The following is a 24,613-nucleotide window of genomic DNA, read 5'->3' as shown; positions in this document are numbered from 1 at the left end:
GACCGAGTTCCAGCAGTGGTTCTTTTGGCTAACCTAACGTAAGGCTTGTTTCTGTGTAATGCTTGTTACAGTGTTGCCATCTGCCCGGGATTCAAGATTGAGATTATTGATATTTTTCAGAACACTGAATCCAAGTCTCCCTGGAAAGATGCAGCATACCCCTGGATGTCACTGCTCTTGTTTTTTGATGAACTGTATGAAAGCGCTGAAATGTGTGAGAGCTGAGAAGGGTCCTGCTTCACGCTGTAAATCTGGGGCCAAACTCACGTTCAGTTTTGTCCAACATTTCATTCGCAAATATTCAGTCACAAATATTTCATTCCAATGTTTACCTCACCTTCCAACGACGCACCAGTGGCATAAGCTGGCTACACTCTGGCCCAGCCAAGTTCAATGTTTCTTGTCGAATATTTGCTTCTAGAACGCTTCCAATAACCATAATAAATACGCTTTCTCCTGAACTGACAGTTTGTTATCTTGTGCCAATTTTTATTTCATCGTAGAAATGATAGATAATTTTACCTGTTTTTTTTTATCCCCCCAAGAGTTACTTCGTAGCCTATCTCTGAGTTTCCGCAACTATTTGTGGAAATACGAGAGCAAGGTGGTAAAGGTTCTGGGATGATCCGAAGACCAAGGATAGGGCCATTTACCTAATGCTGCTCAGGGTTAATCTGAAACCAGTGAAATCGGCCAGAGGAAAATTTCAGTTTTTCTACCTGGAGCGGTTTAAAAGAATAATCCACGACAAATGCCTATGCGAGGCGGTAGGCAGCACAGTTCATTACGCAATTGTCTGCCCGCACACAAGCCAGTTATACGTGGTGAAAGTGAGGGTAGAATTAATCGAAAAATACTACCGCAGGATGGCGAGGGACCAACGATCATCCAAGACATTGAGGAATTTCACGAGATTTCTTGACGACAACCCGGAGAAAGTTTATAATAAATGACATCCAGTGGCCAGGAGAACATATCCACCCATGCCCCAAGTAGAACTCCTTAATACACAGGCTGGCGCATGCGGCATTCTGGTCCTTTTTGTAGCACTGCTTACTATCATCGCATTGTAGGGTCCTTTCAACGCTCCTATATATTAGTTAAATTTATTGCGTTTTTATCGATTTTTTTCGTGAAATAACTTCAGAAATGCCTTGTTGTTCGGCTCCAAAGTGTTCCAATTCCGACAAAAAAGGTTTTAGAATGTTTAGATTTCCGGCGGAAAACGAACGACGCGAGAAGTGGATCGTGAACTCCAGGAGAGACGATTTCATACCAGGAAACGGAGCTCGCCTGTGTGAAGTGAGTTAAATTTAATTATTCTGTGTGAATTTTATTTTTTCAAAATCGTATTTGTGATAATGATTTTAAATGAGAGCTATATGAAAAAAATAAATCGTTTGGAGGTAGCAGACGATATTTGGCGCCATTGCTCACGTGTTGTGTTTAGATATAAAAGTTATGTGATTTTCAATCATTTTCCCGGTTTTTTGTTCCGTTTGATTTAAGAGAAAAGATGCATAGGTACATAATTTTGACCAAGAGAACTAATTTAAATTCAAATTATTTACGAATTTATCGTGGAACGCTCCCTTTCTTGGCTCTTAGTTTGGCGATTTATCGCTACTACGACGAATTACTGTTATAGTGAATTTTAACTTATTTTGTTATGTTTTGAGGCAAAATTTCATGTGATATTTCTGTGGAAAATAGAAATGTTTTAATTTTGGCATTTTCAACTAAGAGAACAAGGTGATTTCAAATCAGTTGGAAATCGGTTCTTCAATCATCCTTGCTTGCTGTAGTGAGCTCTTCTGGTTTGGCGACTTATCGCTTGCAGATTGGGAGTAATTAGCTAAAATTGTATCTTCACTGAAAATCAAATTTAATGGGATTAAAAATTAATGTGATAGACGTCGTATTTCAATTGATTTCATTTTCTGTCCCCCATAATTCTTTTAACAGACTACAAAATTGTGATTGGTATCATTAGTTTGTGTTACTGGACTGGTGAGCATTCTCTCTTTCCTGCAAGGCACATGCAGTGACTACTTTGCAAATTAATTACAAAGAATTAATTTAATCTTGCTATTTTAAAATTAATTGCATGTTCAGCTTAAATCATTATCTTGCTTGGAAAAAGGTTTTTAAATTTTTTCACTCGCACTACATGCATAACAAATACCTCATGGATTAAATTTTGCCCATGCAAAAACTGGTTTTTTCTTCTTTCTCAAGAATAATACATTCCAATTTTTTTGGGGTTTCAAGAAAGTATGATGGAAAGTAATTTTTTCAAATTCGGAATTTAAAATTTCTATTTTTTTTAAATTTTAGACATTTTTATAATTTTTCTTAAATTCTCACAGATAACGAAATATGGGTATTTACCATGTACGCGTAGACTATTTTTTGCCATAATTGTAATTTTCAATTTTCAGTAGAGTTTTTATCTTGGCTCTCTTAAAGTATTGCTTTTGAATATATATATATATATATATATATATATATTTTTTTTTTTTTCCAGATTAATTGCTGTTGGGTCACGCAGTTTCAAGAAAAGAACTATATTTCTATTATTTAAGCATATTTTTTTTGTAATTCCCAAAGTTTACTGGTACTCTAAAGCAGCGTAATAATTGATTACATAGTGTAGAAAAATATGTGAAATTGTGAATGATATTTGTAAAATCTTGCTTTCATCAGTTATATACATTATGTTTGAATATTTTTTTAATAAATAAATTTATTCACTCATTGAGCTCGTCAATTTACATTATTGAACCTGTGTGTGCTATTCAGAATTTGTAATTTACTGAAGAAAATTCTGATAAAATAAATGCTCCTAAAATATTTAAGAATTTTTTTACTAAATTTCCAATATCTAGAGGCAGTCGTTTATCAAATCCTTAACTTCACACAATCATTTAATATCCAGAAGAAATTTTCTTAATGTAATCTAAATTGACTATATATATTTTTGTATGCCACTTTTATCCTGAAATTAAGGATCGGGGTAAGGGATATATAGGAATATTTTATTTTCACTAAAAACCTGAAAAAAAGTGAAGAATTTTTTTTTTGCTATATACTTTTGTGTTTAAGATTAATTACTTGATCGTCATCACAAGAACTGTTACGAATTCAACCTGTTGTTTACCAATAATTTCGTGATTAATCATAATTTCGTGAAACGTGGTTTATTTCCATAGTAAATCCGTTCCTTGAAATTCCTCGTTTCTCCCACAAATTGAATTTTCCATACGCATTTGCCAAGCATTTTTAGCGCGCGGGGAATTCTGTTAGGTTGCTATGCCAGATTTACCGACGCGATTTTTTTTCCCCTCTGTTTGGCGGTCATTTCCGAAGCGACGATTACGTGCAGCAACCCTTCGGCGAGGACCAGAATGCCTGATGGTTCCGCTCGTATATGAAGGCGTCTTAGCCCCAAGGACCTCCTCACACGGGGAAACTAAAATCTTACTCGAGTTGCTTCAACTTGAGAGTTGAGTTGACTTGAACGAGTCGAGTTGCCCGTTCTCCCCCCACACGCCGCTACTAAAAAATATTCAAAGTCAGAAAAACTGAGTAAAAACAGCTCAGGCTATAGTTCTCCTTCTTATCTCCCGGTACTATCTTGTTAACCAGGATAAGAAAAATCGAAATTTATCAAAAATAACCAAAAATCGTTACAAAGAAATAAGTAAAATGGTTTCTATTGTATTAAGTGAAATTGCTACAGAATTTCAGCTCACAGGTAAATACACAATTTCTTTATTCAAACTGCTACCATTTTGAAATGACAATAAAATGGCAAAATTATATAATTTTTTAGTATAATTGCATTTCTTTCCAGTGATTTCAATAGGAAAAAAAAATTCGCAATAAAATGTCTGTTTTTATTCAATAAATATGTCTCTCAGTACGTATATGTGTTGAATTTATTATTATATCAGTTTATACTGTTTATTAGTTAAAGTATTGTCACGTAGGATTTCGAGCAGTTTCATGAGAATGAAATGGCGAAAGCTACGGTTCCGAGAGGCAAAAAATAAGCTGTAGACAAAACTACAGACAAACAACATGAATTGTTGTTTCGGTAATGATTTTCCCCACACACGGATGTGCGTGAGCGTGACCTAAATTACAGACATTTCAAGCGGAGGGGGGGGGGGGATCAGGGAACATCCCTATAGAACAGTGTTTCTCAACCGCCGGGCCGCGACATCAATCGTACCGGGCCGTGAGAATATATTCATTACCCTTTCATTTTTCAAAGCATTTCCATGAATAACTAATTGGTATATTTCACTCTATTATTTTATATTCACTACATATTATTTTAATTTTTCAGTCTAAAAATCATACAAGGGGAAAGATGAAAACCCTTCTCTAGAGTTCCAGAACAAAGGCTTCCAGCCGCAATTATAGGATCCCTCTTCCCCTTATCGCACTGAAAATACTTCGTTTTGTTGCTAGACCCAAAGACAGGGAAACGTGTCTCTGGTCCTCCATCCCCTCGAAACTAGTATTTTTTTTCTTTTTGTATTTTTGAGTATCTGTCTTCACGAGACCGGAACAATAAAGCAGGGGTTGGGAGCGTTTTTCCATATTCTCCGTGCTTTCCCCTCAAAATATACTACTGCTTCGGGACTCTCTGTTGACAACCAGATGACCCTGTTGTTTGCGTGTTCACGGTTTGCCATTGTCGGCACCACAGAAAATGTCCTGAAGGCAATAATGCCATCCACTCGGTATCCCACGTTCCTTGGAGACTGGAAAAACATCTGTGCTACTCGCCATTGACCAAGTCGCATAACTTCAAAAGGGAATAATTTTGAGCGATTAGGAATTTCCGGGCAATATTATAGAAAACCACCTTCGACCATTGGACCCGTTATTTATTTTGTTGCTCCTGGAGGATGCCCGCAGTTGCCTGGCACTAGGTAGCCCACCAGCGTGAGAATTTCTATATCCTTCTAGAGGAAACCCGCTGGTGCCTGCCGCTAGGAAGGCCCACCAGCGTGAGAATTTCTATATTTTTCTTGAGGATACCCGCTGGTGCCTGGCACTAGGGCCCACCAGCGTGAGAATTAAAGCTTTCCAAATTCTCTGTTGTACATTTTTGATTTTGAATATTTGCCATGCTACTGTGAAGACAATGTTCCACCGAGGACTGTTGTCGCGACACATTGATCTAAAGCATGGATAAGTTAATATTTATGTGTGTATATATATATATGTGTGTGTGTGTGTGTGTATATATATATATATATATTTTTTTTTTCTCGATATGGTGGTCGGGTTGCGCTATGGCGGTTGTAGTGTTGTCAATGTGAGAGGCGGGAGCGTTGTGGGAGATTGGGAGGGACGTCTGGCTCTCGGAAAGGCTCTTATGTTGAAGCTCATTTTTCCGCTATAGCTCACCCAATTGGGTAAAAGGCAGAAAATCACTTCATTGGGGTAGGCCTGAGCTATAGTCGGTTTCAGATAAAGATAAAGGACCCGTTATTTATGGCCAGTGGTAAAAACCTCTAGCAGTCATTGTAATGATTTAGTATGTGTTCTCAGAAACGAACGAAGTATTTTACATATGCGTGGCAAATGTCAGCGACTAATCAGTGAAACACCTGCTGCACACAGAAAATAGTATATTTTGAATTGGTCATCAAGGTGCACATAACTACTGGTGATAACTCAAATACTGTTTTCTTTCAAAAACGCAGTGAATTACGTTGCGAGAGTTATCGTTTTGATTTCTTTTCCAGTGTGGATTGGTTCACAAATCTAAATTTTTGTTAAAAAATAGAGAAAAGTTTAAGTTTTAGAGTAGAAAAATCGCGATCAAAGTTTTGTAATTTATCAAGTTACGCAATTCAACATAAGCATCTATCGTGAATATACCGAAAAGAGTGTCTCGCCCAAAACTGAACAATTTTCTGCTCTTCAGTGGACTTTTTTATGGTGAGTTACAATATATACATTTTTATTTTATATCATTACCTTCTTTCTAGCTGAGATTAAATACAAAGTTCGATCGTAAAATATATTTTACACTAATTAAGTTATTAAAATAGTGCTAATAAATAAGTGCTGCGTCGATGTCAGCACAAAAAAATTCAATTGCCCACTATGAATGAATACTTCGTATTTTTACACACTATGCGAAATTATTCTATAAAATTGAATATTAAGATATTTTTAGATTGATTTATGTATGACCAATCGAATCTTTTAATGAGGTAGAGGCACCGAAATGAAGAAAACATTGAGGGGGGGGGGGGCTGAAAGTTGCCATTTGTCCCATATATACGGTTTCAAGCCCTTATGCAGGAGAGGGAGAGGATCGTTGCATTGTATATTGACTATTGGTGGCTCAGCCACGTCGTAAAATATATTGGGGCGCTCAAACAGCCTCAGTACCCAGGTTCCGGTGCCTAAGCAATGAGGATGTTTACTGCAGTTGCTGATAAAACGTTTCGTTTATGTTTGTCTGCATGTTATTAATACTTTACCGAAAAAAGAAGGTTGCATCACTCCATAAGATAATAATGGATTCAATTCATTAAACGTGTTTTAATTAATTAATCAACTAATTAAAATGGTTTAAATTTATTATTCAATTAAAGAGGGTTAGCTCGCAATCAAAAGATAATTGGTTGTTTGTTAATTATTAACTTATGAAAGAGTAAGCTATTCCAGACCGGGCCGTAGACTCATAGAAATTTGATTCACCGGGCCGCGGTTCCCAAAAGGTTGAGAACCACTGCTATAGAACATGTACTTGTTTAGGTACATGCTGTGAAAGTAGACCGTATTTTGAAAATTCCTAGAGGTGCTTTCCCAGGGCTGTCTTAAGAGTATCAGGCCCGCCCCCCCCCCCCGAGCCATGTGTTTTTTTGTGAGGCCCTACTTGGCAAATTCACTTGGTTACTCCTGAAATTTTTTAACAGATCTAATTTTCGTGACGCCCCATCTTTTGAGACATCCTTCCCTTTGTCGTTTGCTCACAAAACACTATGTTTACCACAGGACGGTCATTTGGGGGTCGGGGGAGGGGGATATAGACCCCTCTCGGCTTTCAAAAATACACTAGAAATGGTATATATATATACTTATACGCGAATATATATTTATATACATTCAGTAAGTATATGTTCTTTGCCCCCCACCCCGGAAAAAGTTAAAGTGCCTGGTTTACCATTTAATTCAGTGGCGTCAGTGCCGGGGTGCTTGAGCACCCACAGCAATTTGTTGCACGGATCCGAGCACCCCGGGAATTGATTCAGAAATTAAAATTCCCGATATAAAACTAAAAACGAGCACCCAAAGTTTCGAAACGCTTCCGACGTCCCTGATTTCATTATAATTTAAATAAAAAAATTGTGTATTTACCTGTGAGGTGAAATTCGGTCGCAATTTCATTGAATGCTTTTTCGGTGATGTCTTTTTTTGAATACCTTTTCAACTGATGATTATTTACTCTGGATGCTTTTGAATTTCCGAAACAAATTTAGAATTTAACGCTGGGTCACATCACCGAGCCACATCGACGGGGTCAACATTAAATGCAAGGAAATCACGTGACTCGGTGAAAACACTGTTCCTGCCTGGCAATTTCCCTATAAAATGTACAGTTCAGTCTCTAAACATTTGCGTTTTAAAGATTAAAAAAACGATAGCGAACTTATGTAAAGATTGAAAAAAAGATTAAACTATTTACGGTATTTCATTAATACTGGAGCAATTTCATTAACGCTGGAATAACTTCTTTCGTTAATACTGAAAAATTTCCTTCCTTAATTCTGGAATTTTCCTTTATTAATTCTTGAATATTTTCCCTTATTAATTATTATTTCTCTCTCTCTCTCTCTTTCCTTACTTCTGAAATAATTTCTTTCATCAATTCTGGATTCGTTTCTTTCATTAATACTGAAATTATCTATGTCATCAATGATAAAATGATCTATTTCATTAATTCTGGAATTATCTTCCAGTAATTCTGGAATTATCTCTTTCATTAATTTTTGAATTATCGCTTTCATCAATGCTGAAATGATCTCTTTCATTAATTCTGGAATTACATCTTTCATTAATTCTGGAATTACATCTTTCATTAATTCTGGAATGACATCTTTCATTAATTCTGGAATTACATCTTTCATTAATTTTTGAATTATCGCTTTCATCAATGCTGAAATGATCTCTTTCATTAATTCTGGAATTGCATCTTTCATTAATTCTGGAATTACATCTTTCATTAATTCTGGAATTACATCTTTCATTAATTCTGGAATTACATCTGTCATTAATTCTGGAATGACATCTTTCATTAATTCTGGAATGACATCTTTCATTAATTCTGGAATGACATCTTTCATTAATTCTGGAATTACATCTTTCATTAATTCTGGAATTACATCTTTCATTAATTCTGGAATTACATCTTTCATTAATTCTGGAATTATCTTTCAAAACATAATCCCCAATGTTTGCTCCGATAATACATGCATTATAATATTAAAAACATTTGCTTTCGTTTATTCAAAAAAAGAAAATAGGTCCCAGCTTTAAACTAGTATGAATGTAAATTTTTTTTGAACTGTGCTTGGTTGGGAAAAAGGATTTATTTGCTTTCCAATCTCTTCGGGGAACAGTAAGAAATCTTTGGCGGAGCACAGTTTGAGAACCCTGGATGCAGATGATATGCGGCGGCTGCTCGGCATCATCATTACGATCGTTTCTTGACTTCTTTATCCTCTTCTTTTTTTTGTACTGTGATGGTCCGAGATGTTTCAAATGCCATAAACTGCACGATTTATACCGGAACGAGACCGACAAAATCGTTGACGACATCGGGGAATAGTCGGCCTTGACGCACAAGAAAACTGATACAAGGATTTGAAAGATGTTTTTCATACGTATTAAAGATTATATGTGCCCGATAAGAAAGGACAAGAAAGCTCACCGGTCTCTTCATGGACGATGATCAATCCGTCTTCTCTAATGTACGTGCAACCGCGTAAGGAATCTGCATCTTGATTGAGAGACTCAAGAAAATGAAACAGTTGGAGAAACGTTCACCGTCTTCAATGACATCCCCTTGGCATTTCATAGCTCAATGTGTATATACAGGGTGATTCAGAAAAGATGGGGGGGGGGAAACTTTAAGAGGTGATAGTACACACCAATACAAACAATTGTCATCAAAGAATGCATGGTCTAACATGAAGCGGCCGCTCCGCAAACGTTAAAACGGCATTCCTGTTGAAATTTAACTGGAGAAAAAGAACACCATGCGTGCAAATGTAACCTGGGGAAGAAGAAACCGTGTGCAAATCTTCGTCACAGTGAATAAATACATTTGTATCAATCACATTTGAATGAGTGGTGTTCGAAAAAATGTTCCTTATCTAACATAAAAGCTTAGTTGTGAGAAAAAAAAGCATTTTAGTGAAAAACATTAGCGCGAAATATTTTATTATATATATATGATATATTTTAAAAATATTTTCAGCACAGGTAGAACAAAATTCTTAACACAGTTAGACGCAGAAAACTTCATAGTATTTAAAAATTGGAAAATGTGTGTTTTTTTGGAAAATTTACGTGCACCAACCCCATGAAGCGTTAAAAATTTGCCAATTTCGAAACGCATTACTACCTCCATCACTGGCTCCCCTTAACCACGACATTTTCACTTTTCCCTTACACAAACTAAACTAAACAATGTTTGTATGGCATACAGTGTGTTTCATAGAAGTTACAATGTTAATAACGTATCCTTGTGACCGAAAGCCCACCAGATCGTACGATATTAAAATAGTGATAATTATTGTAAACCGAGAAGCGATGAGATTGGCTGAGTAGAGCTGTTCATTGAAAAAAATCGTGTAATCGCAGAATTGCGGTGCATTTGCGAAATATGCAGCCCGATGTATCAAAGAAAGACTAGTTCAGCACGTCACGCCACAGTGCGTAAAAAAAGGAAGGAATGGTTGTGTCTCCTGTAGTGTGTACGAACAGCGCGCTTGCCCGGTTCGTAATAACAATTGGGTTCGATTCCCGGTGGACATCAGTGAACTTTTCTTTTTCAGTTTACCTCAGCTTAATATGCAGAAAAAAGTCTTTCCTTCATACATTTGGGCTGAGGAAAAAAAAAAATCACAATCGCTTAAAGTCACTGTCGCTTAAAGTTAACAATAATTTCAATTCCTCAAAAAAAAAGAAAAAAAAGAAAAAGCTGAGATGAGCGAAAAATACGCAAATGACGGAGTGATCGTAATGATAGTTTTCATTAGCGGTTATCAAAAATCACAATCTGTGCACTGACAGTCTGTACAAAGGTTTTTAACAGCTGGCTGATGCGAAGATATATTTTCTGGAAAGAGATAGAATTCAGCTGTCCCAGCGGGGAATCGAACCCACATCCATTTACTTTCCGTGTAAACGCACTAGACTTCAGAGGCAACGAATATCTCAATTTTTCCTTGGAGCTCGTGTGCACTGAACCGGACCGCATATGGACGATCGGACACAATTCAGGCCAAAGTTCACAATTGCTCCTGATGCCACCAGATAGCGACTTATCTCAGGATGACGTCACTCCCCACTATCCATACAAAGGTTTTTAACAGTAAGCAGCGGCGAAGGTATATATATATATTTTTTTGAAAAGAGAAAATTCAACTGCCCTTGCGGGGAAGCGAACCCACGTCCTGTCACTTCTTTCGACCAGTCTGTACTGACGCTGTATTTTGGAAACAAAATTATCAGATTATATGAATTCATACATGATATGCCACTGTAGTATGTGCATAAATTACAGAATTTAGAGACCTACTTATATCTAACCGATCACAAACTATTCCAGAAAAATTTTCCATCAATCGCAGCACAATCAATACGATTCATCATGAACACGAAAGTGGTAGCCTGTTTATGCAGCTTCACCTTATTCGGAATCTCTCTGGGCTACGACAAACCGAATATATTGCTCATAGTGGCCGATGACATGGTGAGTACCTCTTCAATGTTTTATTACCAATTAATCAGGAGCGTCATTCATATCCATCATGCCAATCTATTCGGAATCTTCGGGTAACCGAAGCCAACAACGATGGTGTTTCTAACTATGTGTGTCTCCATTCGAATCGATATTCTTTCTTTTTTTAAGAAATGCTTTCTAACAACTAACACGCATATTAAAATACGCAGGGCTGGAACGACGTCAGCTTCCACGGTTCGTATCAGATCCCAACTCCGAACATCGACGCACTCGCAAAAGACGGGATCATCTTGAACAACTATTACGTGTCTCCTATTTGCACGCCATCCAGAGGATCATTATTCAGCGGCCAATATTCCATAAGAACAGGTAACATACCGTATTTTAACGTGTATAAGGAGGTCCCCTGATTTTCGGGCTTGAAATTTGAGAAAAAAGTTGAAAAGAAATATGACATGAATGTCGCTTTCCACTTGTTAATACAAGATATACAGAAGACTGGATGTTGTGAAGATATTTATTATTTGAGATGTTAATTTTTTAAGGAAGGAAAAAAACTCATCTCTGCCTCTACCGGGAGTCGAACCCGGGTCCTTCGATTAGGTATGTCCTCACTGGTGCGTCTTCTTTCAACAGCTTTCAACTTTCAATCTCGTTTTTTTTTTCTTTACCGCTGAACTCTGTCGCATGCCTCAAGTGGTGTGCCTTTTTTCTGTCTTCACCTATACGGCTAAACCTTTCAATTCAGATGCCGATGCAACTGTCGCAGTGGATGCAATTTCCACATTTTAATGTGAAAATATGTGAGGGAAAATTGCTCTATAAAAGACGGAATATATAGACGAAATCATTCTCAAAATTGTTCAACTTCGGAATAAATTAAAAATTAAAGTCGAGTCAAAGAAATTAAGAAAACTGTATACGTCTATTTTGCCAAGTCGTAATCTAATACGTATTTAAATAATTTTTTTCGTTCAAAATTATAGTCCGTGCATTATTTTTCTCAAGTGTTTATTCATACACCAAAGCACTAAATCCGTGTTAATAGAAGTGAAAAACTTGAAATTTCCAAATTAAATAATTTTTCATAACAAAAAGTAGCAGAATATGATAGCCCAAGATGATCAGATTTAAAAAATTTTCGCACACAAATCCGAATATCAAAAGAAAATTATTTAATATGTTGTTTCAATCAATTTTTAAACTTGAAATACCGTACTTTCGACAGTCAGTAACAGAAAATTTCTCTAGAAGAGAATTTCTTGTACGCTCATCCCTAAACTCGGCGTGCTACTCGAAAGGTTGGTCCTGCGTACGTTTCTGGTTGCAGCTCTAATAATATTCATGAAAATAAAATCTGCATAAAACTACAGTTTTTGAGAAAATAGCGAAGATTATTATTGTGCTGAAGGGCACAGCCTGTTCCTCATAAATTCGGGCCCTGTGCAAACATTAATCTTTTTCCTCCCCCCCTTTTTATATAACGTTCTTTGAGGCAATTTTTTTCCACTCGCAAGCACAATGCTTGTTCCCATCATCAAAAAGGGTGCACCCTTATCAAGTTTGGCATACGACTGCTTGAAATCAGGATGATTTTAATCGTTGAATGTAATTTCTCCAAAGTGTTGAAACTGGGACGTTAATCAAGTACTCGCAAACATGAAATCGGACACGAGCATCAAGCACTTTGAAAGCACCACAGTGCCCGCGAGCAGCAGGTTGAATATGTCTGCTACAGATTACAATTATGTAAAAAGTTTACATAATTACTCTCAAATTAAATTCCACGTTTGGAAATATTCTACGGAAAGGAAGGTTAAAAAAAAATAAAGGAAAGGAAATCCAAATTTGTGGGCCTCCTAAAATTGCAAGGGCGAAGGGCACTTGCCCCCGTTTGCCCATGCAAGAAACAGGCACTGGTAAAGGGGTCTTGCATCCGGTAAGGGTGATCCTCCAACAGTTGACTAAGTATTATTCGTGTGCCTCCACGAAATGTTTAGAAAAATGTGGAGTCAAGAGTTTCAACAGCACGGTGGACCTCCGATGAAAGTGATATTCGGAGGGTGTACCAATTTTATATACTTTGAAAAATCATACAATTAGATCTTATTATCATAAATAGCCCTCCAACACATCTGGTTAAAGTTCTAACGCCATGTCTGGGTGGCCCCGCGAAGAGCTCGTGAATTATTTTATAATTACACAGCAAACCTCCGTAACGCGAGCTCTTCGCCAAAACATGAAAAAGAAATCGACCAGCATTTTAACATGAAATTCTACCAAAAAATAATTTTCAAGACAATCATTTAATTTATAATTTTACAATTATAATTACCGTTAATTTAAATTTACATTCAATAATATCACGTAATGCACTACGTGACCTGAAGCCTCCAAAAGTGTCAATGTTTTTTTTTGTTGACATAAAAATTGAGAAAAACCTTATGAAAACAACACTGAATCTTCACGAAAAGGAAAGGGAAATTGAACGAAAATCCAAACCTGGTGGAGCAGAAGGAAAATGAATGCCTCTTAAAAAATGGCCGACTGTCAACAATTTTGAGTCACGCCCGAGTGATTTACGACACGCTTGATGACAGGTGTGCCAGTGGAAAGCGCATTGACGCAGAAAAAACGCACCAGTGTAGACATAGCTATTGCCGGACGAGTGCTCTGACCACTAAGCTACAGAGGAGATAGAGATTTCCCTTCGCTAGAGCGTATATGTGCCGAACGGAACCGTGCAATAGACGGTGAACCGATCAGCTAATAGCTCATGGACGACGAGCCACCAGATGGCTATATATATGACATGAATGTCGCTTTCCACTTGTTAATACAAGATATACAGAAGACTGGATGTTATGAAGATATTTATTATTTCAGATGTTAATTTTTTAAGGAAGGGAAAAAAATTAAAACATTAAAATCTAAAATAATAAATATCTTCACAACATCCAGTCTTCTGTATATCTTGTATTAACAAGTGGAGAGCGACAGCGAAGGAAAATCTCTATCTCCTCTGTAGCTTAGTGGTCAGAGCACTCGTCCGGCAATCGAAGGACCCGGGTTCGACCACCCGGTAGAGGCAGAGATGAGGTTTTTTCCTTCCTTAAAAAATTAACATCTCAAATAATAAATATCTTCACAACATCCAGTCTTCTGTATATCTTGTATTGAAAAGAAATATCTATATTACACTGTATTATCCATGTATAAGATAAACCTACCTCCCCTATTTTTGGGACTAAATTTTTGGCAAAAAGGAGTTCCATATCCATATATATATACACACGTTAAAATACAATATATCACGGATCGAAACAAACCAATTATCTGCAGAGCATTAAAACTATGCACGAGAAAGCATTCACGTTAAAATCGTTCCGTTCTTTCTTCAAGATTGCAACATTTCGCCATTGCGGACAGGTAAAAAAAAATAGGTAAGGTATAACATGGATCGAAACGAACCAATCATCTAAAGAGAACGGAAAACTTTGAATAAGACGATTCCCCTTTATGATTGTTCCGTTCTTTCTTCAGGATTGCAACATTTCGCCATTCACAGCAGCGAACCATGGGGACTTCTCTTGAATGTGACGATTATGCCACAGTACTTCAGGGAATTGGGATACACGACTCGGGCCATAGGGAAGGTGACGTATTCACTCTTATTTATAACTTGAATCATTTGATTTATCCCAATATTACTATCTTAATATTCATTCTCTTGGATTCCAGTGGCACCTTGGGTTCTTCACGAGAGACCACATACCCACAAGGAAAGGATTCGATTCATTTTTCGGCTATTATACCGGAGATGGGGACTATTATACCCACTTATCCGAAGACAAGGTGATAATTTAATTGGTATATCAATGTATTTTAAAGTTATTGAATTTTTCTTCAATTTTGTGCTCTATTTGGTATCAAAATGTCCAAGGCTTTAAATTCTGCTGCTCTTTTATTTGTATAGTACAATACAGTAGGGTACGATCTACACGACGATGTTGGTTCCAAAGAGAGGGTGCCCTGGGAGTACAGCGGAAATTATTCGACTGAGGTCTTCACGAACAAAGCCATCGAAATCATCGAAACTCATAACAGTACCAGCAAAGTATGTGGAGTAACCTTCCTCTATCTATCTATCTATATATATAAAATTGATTTTCTGTGTGTGTGTATGTTCTCTATACAAATCTACAATTTTAGATCGATCGTCGCCAAATTTTGCATATATACCAAATGGGACCCGACTTGAACGATAGGCTACTTTAAAATTTTGTCAGAGCAGGGCAAATGCCCCAAATGCGCAAAAAACTGTCGGGCAACAATGGTTTTTGGGCCTCAACAATCACTTTCCGAACGTTTACTTTGGTTACCGTGGTTCCCTAGCAATGCGTTTCAGACGTGTATATGCCTTTACAATGGTTTGTTACTTCTTTAATGCTGCCAGTTATGTATGATAGTTTATGCCTTTATAATGGTTTGCTACATTTTCAATACTCTCAATAATGAGGCTTTTTGAATAGACGTCATAATCATCACCAGAATCACTTTGAGGGTCAGGAAAAGGGTGATCCTCATAGAAATTAGTGTTAAAATTGCCGATTTTAATGTAGAAATGCGGAAATTTGGTGGGGTTTTCCACTACATCAATAATTTTAAAAATTTATTTTTTATTAGAAACCTTATTCTTTTACAAGAAATATTCCCTTTGAGACAGTCATCCTTCCAGAATAAACCTGAATGTGTTTAGTGTGTACTGTAACGCACAATAGGTGTTCCCATCTGGACAACACTCAATTTCGACAAGTTTTGTGTGACATATTGAAGACTTGGATGCACTCAGTGAAATGGTTCCTTTATTAGCTCAATTGCCAGCATGTTTAAAACCGACAACTCTGACTTGAAACTTTTTCTCCCTCAGACGGCACAAAGCCATCTAGAAGGGGACAATCTCACCCCGGTCGACGGTATGGGTTAGTCGGAGGTGTCGACACTGTTTGAGCTTTCATCCATGTTTATCAGAGGCCCCACAGAGCGGTCCCTGACAAAGGTTTTTAGAAATTATTCTTCGTTAAACAGCTTTGGGGTAAATCCTGTAAGACAGTGGTTCTCGAACTTTTGCAACCCGTATAGCTTCCTTGGCCTAGTTATCGTTTATCTGCTGCTCTTCAAAATGTATAATGTATTCATAAAAGAACCAATGTCAAAGCACTAACAGGCAAACACACATCCATATGTCCAGTTCATCGTGACGTACGGCCCTAACGCATTTATGTTGTCGGAATTGTGCTTGTTTCGTGTTCAGCTGATGCTGCTGCTGTCTGTCTTCCATGTTTTGAAGCGAAAAAACATTTACCCTCTTTACTTTAAAATATGGAAGTCAGATGGCAGCAGAACACGAAACAAGCACAATTCTGACACAACACGGTCGTACATACACACACAACACATTCCGGTATGTACCGATTCGCGAGAAATTTCGCAGAGGAATGTGTACGAGGTACGTGTATGGTAAACTAGTAGTAGTAGTTCATCGTGTATCCCTCGACAAAGTTTGGCGACACCCCCAAGGAGCCACGACGCATACTTTGAAAAGACTGTTGTAAGAGCAGCGCAATTGAGTGCTTCCATCTCTGGTTTGGTTACGTAATCAAACAATTTTGGTAGACTATACAGTGACCATCCATCGTTACGCTCACCTATTGACGAGAGAGAGAGAATGATTAGTAGCATATGTTTTTTGTGCAGAGATTATTTATGATTATTAATTCGTATGTTCTAGTTTGGTCTTTCTTTGTTTCATTGATGCAGCCGCTGTTCATGTACCTGGGATATCAAGCTGTTCACTCCGGTTACGTTCACCATCCACTGCAGCCCCCACCACATGAATACGCCAAATTCGATCACATCCGGGATCCAAAACGGAGAAAGTTTGCAGGTGCGCACTTTTTTGCCCATTGTTTTTGATTACAGTAATACCATGAGTTTCCGCGATAGGTGGGATCGACAATAACCACGTGAGTCGAATCCATGTAAGTCGGGGTATGGTTTTGCACACAAATACATACAAATATTGGGGTTGACCGGGACCAAAATTTTAGAAAAACACGTCTGTTTCTTTCTGTGCTACGATGGCACCTTGTGATAACATCATACTTTTGCGGCCTTATGTCGATGTGGATACGACAAACGAACCAACGATAATTCAAACGCAACACAACTTCGGTTAACGAGGGAAAAATTTTTAAACAAATTTTGATGTGCTTTGTTTATTTATTTTCACGTTATCACAACTTAGCCGATGGTTCGCTTTCGTTCACACACGTACTGGGGGAATATTGTGGGCAATATTTCCCCCCTAGTCTCCGGTCAGCGTGCCTCACTCGAAAAATAAACACATGTGCTAGCGTTGACTGTGTTTAAGATACGAAATTATACGACACGATGTCGCTCCCCATTGTTCATGCTAGGTTTACAGAAAACTGGAAGTTGTGTGAAGATGCGGATTTCTTTTTTGGATAATCATCTCTATCGGGAATTTAACCCCGGCCCCTCATATGCCGGACGAGTTCTCTTACCTCTAAGCCACAGAGAAGACAGGAAATTCCTTTCTGGGAGTGTGTGTGTGTATATATATATATGTAGACGACAAAGGCCACCAGCTGCCTTTTTCAAGCGCAGGTGATCTAAAAGTATGCCGCAGGGCTCTTGAGTGATCTGGAAAGGTGTCGCAGGCATTTAAGTGATTTAGAAATGTGCCAAGAGCCACTTGAATGATCTATATGCAGCGGGTAGCTTAATTAAACTTCAAATGTTCCGTGGGAGATGGGTCAGTTGCACTGGAAGATAAGCGTGGCTATCGAATTTGACTGCTTCACTCTTGTTATATTTGGCCAAATTGCACTGGACGCTCCCTCTTCACTTCCCTGCTGATACCAATTGTTCAAAGATAACTTTTTTCTAACCCACCTGATAAGAGGGAAGTCCAGTGCAATTGACGCTCGGATTTGATTGATAGGTTTTAGGAGCAGTGCAACTGACCCTCGTCCGTACCATGTGCCACTTAGGTGAAAAGTAGGTGTGCCGCGGTTGGCTCGAATGATTTGGAAATGGGCTACGAGTCGCTCAAGTGATCTAGATAGGCGCATTTTGGCAAACTTGAATGATCTGTAAACGCTCAACCGAAATAATGTGGAAATGCACCTCAAGTCACCGAAGTAATCTGAAACGTGCCACGAGCTCTAATTAAGTTACTCGATTATCTCTCGCGGGCCACATGAGCGGTTTGGTTGTCACGGGTCTGTATGCTCTACTCCCCCTCTAAAGACGACACCCATTATGTGCCAAAAAGTAAATACGTTTATACAGTATTTTAAATCTTCATTTACTATTTCCGTTGTTCATAGTGTCAGAACTTACTCGAGGCATAAATTCACAGGATCTTCGATCAAGGTCTTTAATCGGAGAAAGAATCTGTGTAAACACACACACACACGTTGTGGAGGGTGAAGCCCTATATTGGGGGGGGGGGGGGAGTTCGTGCGTATAGTTTAAAATAAACTCAAAACACAATTAAATCAAGTCGGAAACGAGTCGAGTGAGAGAAAATAGTTTTCAATCACACATTGTATTTAACACATAAAATCACCAATTTTAGTTACATTTCAGATTGGGTTAACGGATAAACTAGTTAAGGGTATTCACCGACATGGTTTAAACCAGTGATTCCCAGCGTGGGCGATGGAATGATCCGGGGGGGGGGGTTGAAGCCACGGGTTTAACATAGGATCCTATAGGTTAGATTGCGTTGGGGGGTGATGGGAGAAAAAAGTTTCTGAAGAAGGGGGCGATGGGACAAAAAAGGTTGGGAAACTATGGTTTAAACTATAGTCACAATTTTTTGATGAGAGATCGACATGCATTGCTAAAATTCAGATTTTTAACCAATCTATGTTGATCCCTTATACAAAAATGGTGACTACAGTTTAAAAAAAACCATGTCGTTGAATACCACCCCCAAAGAGATCTCAGTATTAAATATTTCCTTACCAGGCCTGGCGGATTACAAATAATAATTATTTCAGATGGGAGATGATGGGGTTCTTCTATTACGCATTGGATCTTCACTGAGGTGTTCCTATGATTTTGGGTGACAGCCCTGAATCACGGGCTGTGAAAGATGGTCTCGAGTACAGAGTGGATGAACACCAGATCGTCACAGTCTCCGGCAGCATATTTCGACTGTCCTGCTCTTCCCGGGAGGTCGGGATGATGGAGCCTCCGTCAACCTCGTGGTTCTTTCAGACATCGTATCACAGATCATCTCTAGAGCTCGCCCGAACTATTCTCCTCCTTCCTCAGACGTTCGATGAGTTGCTGAATTTTATTTAGTAATAATTTTTAGTTTTCCCTGATCATCGAGAGTGGATTAAGGACTGGACTATTGTAAGTTACAATTTGATTTTTTGAAGGACCGCGAGGTCGAATTGACCGCTCGCTAGCACGACCAGAAAGAAGCAGAAGCACGAGAAAGTCATCGTTCGCCTGCCAGCTCTTCTTCTCCCTGGACGGGCTTGGCGTTGTGTTGGCAACGCCATCAGGCGCCAACGGTCACTTGGCGAAACGCTCACAACACACGCGCGCGCGCGCGCATGACTCTCAAACTACTGTATGAAACCTATGAACTTCATCAAAATGGTCACAGTTTTTTTTATGCCTCTTTCAGGGATGTTGTATGGTCTGGATAGAGCCATCGGACGCGTTTTTGCAAGTCTCGAAAAATCAGGTATGTTGGACAACACTCTGATCTCGTTCACCACCGATAACGGAGCGGCTGTACAAAGTGTTGATGGCAACTCTGGATCAAACTGGCCCCTGCGAGGATGCAAATACACTCTCTGGGAAGGAGGCGTCAGGGCAAATGGTTTCGTCTGGAGCTCCAACCTCAGGAAAAAGAGTAGGATCGACGAGACGCTCTTCCACATCACCGATTGGCTACCTACATTATACACGTTTGCTGGTATGTAATGCTAGTGATGATGTTTTACCGCACACCAACTCTGGGCATATATCGCCATACGGCAATTTGAACTCGAACTAGTGGAGTTGGGTGGGCAATGAAGGCGCCATATATCGATGGTCGCCCCCTAGGATCAGTAAGTGTAATGGTAGTAATAGGAACTGAAAGACACAGGGTCTATCACACTAGGTGATGTGAGTATATTGTCCCGGATGGCGGGGGGGGGGGGACCTCTAGTTCCTTCGAGAAACCAACAAGGACAATTTATTGCAGCTTGAACAAAAAATACATAGGGGGTGGTTATAAAATTTGTCGATTTACGAGGAGTCATTTTGGAAATTTAAGCGCCATTTATGGGGAAGGGGAGAGTCACCTCAAGCTCATTATGGAAAACATCTATAATCGGCCCCCGGCTCGAACCTGGGACCAATATGCCATTCAGAGTATGCGCTCTAAAATGAAATAAGAAACAAAAACCTAGCTCCAGAGGTTACGGTTACAGCAGCAATATTTCATAAAATTCAAATAGCGACGCGCACTTTTATGCATTGCGAAATGATCAGCGTCGTAAAACATTATGAATGGCTTTGAAATGGTACCTATATCACAATAAACGCCATCGAAGAACGCAGACAAAGAAAGAAGATCTCATCACATGGGTCGGTGCGCTAATCCCTCGGCCGGAGACTTACTGCAGATCTGACCGACCGAGTAGTTAGCGCACCAACCCTTTAGTGAGATGTTCCTTCTTTGCCTGTGTCCTGCGCTGGCGTTTATCGTGCTACAGGTACCGTTTCAACGCCGTTCATGAATTTTACTGCGCTGGTCATTTTGCAATGAATGAAAATGAAGTTGTCATTTGATTTTATTTCGAAATTTTGTTACTGAGCAACAATTTTTGTTACAGCAACCACGTGAGAGAGGTTTTCATTTTTCATTTCATTTCTTAATTTCATTGGTGAGCACATACTCTCTGAGAAACGCCGTTCATATCTCGAATTTCATTAGCATCAGTTGATTTATGCGGCCTCTAGCGACTTGTATCCCGGCAAAGTTATTTTATGACCACCCTGTGTGTAGATGCTGTGGTATGTAGCTAGTGAGAAACATAATTTTCAAGATGCAATGTCCTCATTTCTGCAAATAGAGTGCACATCAGCACATTAAATGCATGTGATTACGGTTCTTCAATCGACACGAAAATGTTAATTTACGGAAAACGCATCGACTACAGTTCATCACTAGTGATTGAGTGAACGAGTGAATGGGCAATTAAATGAATATGTGAACGAGTGAATCACTGAATATGAGTTAATGAGTGAGTTATCGAAAAAATTAATTACTAACAGAGCGAGTAACTTTATGATTGACCGCATGACTAACCGTATGAGTGATCGAGGGAATGAATACGTTGCCAACTGAGTAAGCGAATATATAAATGACCAAATGAGTGGGTAGGTGAGTGATTGAGAAACCGCGTGAGCGAACCGATAAATGGGTGAGTGACAGAGTGAGCGAGCAAGTGACCGTATGAGTGACCGAGTGAATGAGTGGAACAGTAACCACACACACATACACACACACATCTGAGCGAGTCTGACTGAGTCAGTGAATATGGGTGACCAAGGGAATGTGTGGGTGACAGAGAGAGTGAGTTTTATATATTCAACAGGGTGAAGGGCTTATATCCCCTCAAGGCCAGAGCCCTTGTCATGTCTTGCTCACGTACCTACTACGTCACTCCTTCGCTCATCTGCTTAATTACTCATTCGCTCGCTCAGTATAACTTTCTGACTCCTTCATTTGCCAATTCACAAACTTTCTGACTCACTCGATCAATCACTCACTAACTCTCTAACTCATTTGATTAATCACTCACTTGTTCACTGGCTCACTCACATACTCATCCACTTACTCACTATATCAATTCGGCGATGAATTTTTCGTCAGTGAATGTTCCTAGCAATGGAATGTCATGTCGGTGAATTTTCTTAGTGTGAATTGTTATGTTGGTAAATTTTCCTTTCGGTGAATTGCGTAGCGATGAAATGTTGACGAAATTGTTTGCTGCACTCGGAAAATGTCAAGTTTTGTTCTTTTTCATCACAGGAGGCAATGTGAGTGACCTGCTGGACATAGATGGCGTAAACCAATGGCAAGCTCTTAACGAAGGCAGTCCTTCGGGGAGGGATACGATTCTCCATAACATCGATCCGATCTGGGACGTAAGTGCGATCAGGAGAGGGCCTTATAAGCTGGTCCTTGGATCGTGGAATGCGACTTTAGATAATTGGTTCGACCAAAATGGACAGATGATTCAGCCGCGGACGGAATCCGAGGAAAATGTTGGTGACACGTTGCCCTCCGAAAATGTGAGTATCAGTAGATAGCGCAACAAATCAAAATTCAACCGGACCCGCCCTTAGGGATGTGAGTGTGACAGGCGTGGTCTCGCCAGGCCCCACGCTTTGTGAGGCCCCGCACTCATAGTAAATTATTGGAGGCTCTCACCTATTCTTAAAATCATTTTTTGCATTATTTCTGAATTTTTTTTTTATCAGTTCGGGAATTGTTTCTTTGATTAATTCTAGAACTTTTTCTTTCGTTAATTTGGAATTGAAATCAACTGTGGAATTAATTCTCATTTATCGCTTCTAGAATTAATTCTTTCTTCACTTCTGGAACTAATTATTTCTCCGTTTCTGGAATTAATCCTTTCGTCTCTTCCGAAATTCTTTCTTCACTTATGGAATTAATTCCCCCCCCCCCCCCCCTATAAAATATGTATAATCGAGTTAAAAGGGGGGCCTGAACATTTTTGGTGCAACGAAAATGTTAAGATGCAGCTGGTTATTTTCGCACTGGGTTCCGCATCTGGTATGAGCGGTACTGAGTTCAATACCATGAAACAGTCTAGATAAAAAGTTAACAATTGAGTTTGTTTTTGCAGGAGATCGAAGACCAGTACAAAAACGCACAGACAGTAGAAGTTCTGACCAGAGTGTTCGGTGATGACTACAAATACATCCCAAGCAGAGAACGTAGAGTGGAAATCGATTGCGGACCGTGGCCGAAGAACCTTTACAAGAACTGCGATCCATCGGACGCCCCCTGTCTTTTCAACATAAAAAAAGACCCTTGTGAATTCACCAATATAGCCAGGACGGAACCGCAAGTAAGTTTGCATTTCCTATAACCCTGGAATTTCCCATAGAAGTTACACAATCGAAACTCGGGTCGAGCATTTCCAAATTAGTCATAGGAAACGAAAGACACCCAGCATCTGTGACACTAGTTTCATATAAACATACCGGGGGACTCCAAAACGGACGGATGATGCAGCCGTGGACGGAATCCGAGGAAAATGTTGGTGACACGTTGCCCTCCGAAAATGTGAGTATCAGCAGAGCGCAACCAATCAAAATTCAACCAGACCCGCCCTTAGGGGTGTGCGACGAGTGCAGTCTCACCAGACCCACGCTTTGTGAGGTCCCGCACTCATAGTACAGTATTGGAGGTTCTCACCAATTCTTAAATACAAATACAAATACAAATACAACGCCACAACAGGCAAAATGCCCAACGAGGTGGCTGATAAAAAGATGCCCATAAAAATATGGTTGTCATATGTTTCAAAAATACAGCAACCCAATTAAAAATGCAATTAACACAAATTACAAACAATATATACACATGATAAAATATTATACAATGCCCATAAAGAATACTTATGGTTGTCTTATTCTAAGAATGGATAGCTTCTCGATTTACCCCAACATGTTTATCGTATTTCTTTTTAAACGTGTCAATTGTGTTACAATTTACTACCTCCGGGGGTAAGCTATTCCATTTATTAACAACCCTATTGGAGAAAAATTCCCTGCGACACCATAACCTTGCATTGTCCCTCACCAATCGATACTGGTGTCCCCTTGTAAAAGCAGTCGATTGGCGGTGTACTAAAAGTTCATGGTCCATCCTATCCATCCCATTGAAAATTTTGAACACTTCGATCATATCTCCTCGACACCTGCGTTCATCCAATGTAAACATATTCAAAAAATGAAGTCTTTCTTCATAACTCAAGCCCTGTGTGCCAATAAGGACACGCGTAGCTCTTCTCTGCACCCCTTCAACCAAGTCTATGTCCCTCTGTAGGTATGGTCTCCAAAACCTTACAGCATACTCCAGTCCAGGACGAACTAAGCCTCGAAAAAGCGGAAGAATGACTTTAGGAGAACGCGAAGAGACCTTTTTGAAAATGAGACCAAGCATTCTATTCGATTTTTTGACAACCGCTGAACAATGTTCAGAAAACTTAAGTCGCTCGTCAATGAGAATTCCCAAATCGGTGACTCTAGTTGCATCCGGGATAGTGACACCATTCAACTCGTAAGAGAACCGTGGGTTGTTCGAACCAAAATGAGCGACCATGCACTTATCTACGCTAAACGTCATGCTCCATTCATTTGCCCATGCTGCAATCTTGTTTAAGTTGGTCTGGAGCAACTCCCTATCGCTTTCATTCCCGATTACCCCCATTAGCTTCACATCATCTGCGAATTTGCTAGTAATTC

The 24,613-nt window shown here is 39.1% G+C and overlaps 1 protein-coding gene across 1 annotated transcript in view; it reads left to right on the top strand.

Annotated features, from left to right (window-relative positions):
• Positions 1-24,613, top strand: part of LOC149089676 (arylsulfatase B-like) — a 29,131-nt gene that overhangs the window by 682 nt on the left and 3,836 nt on the right. The window contains exons 2-10 of the mRNA XM_089236954.1: positions 10,874-11,017; positions 11,218-11,377; positions 14,552-14,664; positions 14,750-14,863; positions 14,985-15,125; positions 16,829-16,955; positions 19,743-20,036; positions 22,146-22,408; positions 22,987-23,211. Of these exons, the coding sequence (XP_089093080.1) occupies positions 10,916-11,017; positions 11,218-11,377; positions 14,552-14,664; positions 14,750-14,863; positions 14,985-15,125; positions 16,829-16,955; positions 19,743-20,036; positions 22,146-22,408; positions 22,987-23,211 (1,539 nt within the window). The 5' untranslated portion in view covers positions 10,874-10,915. The remainder of the gene's footprint in view (positions 1-10,873; positions 11,018-11,217; positions 11,378-14,551; positions 14,665-14,749; positions 14,864-14,984; positions 15,126-16,828; positions 16,956-19,742; positions 20,037-22,145; positions 22,409-22,986; positions 23,212-24,613) is intronic.

The sequence above is a fragment of the Pholcus phalangioides genome, unplaced genomic scaffold (assembly GCF_987345545.1).
Source record: "Pholcus phalangioides strain wild (caught in Gottingen) unplaced genomic scaffold, Ppha-v1.0 ptg000001l_1, whole genome shotgun sequence".
In the NCBI taxonomy this organism is placed as follows: Eukaryota; Metazoa; Arthropoda; class Arachnida; order Araneae; family Pholcidae; genus Pholcus; species Pholcus phalangioides.
This window is presented reverse-complemented; position numbering and strand designations above follow the sequence as displayed.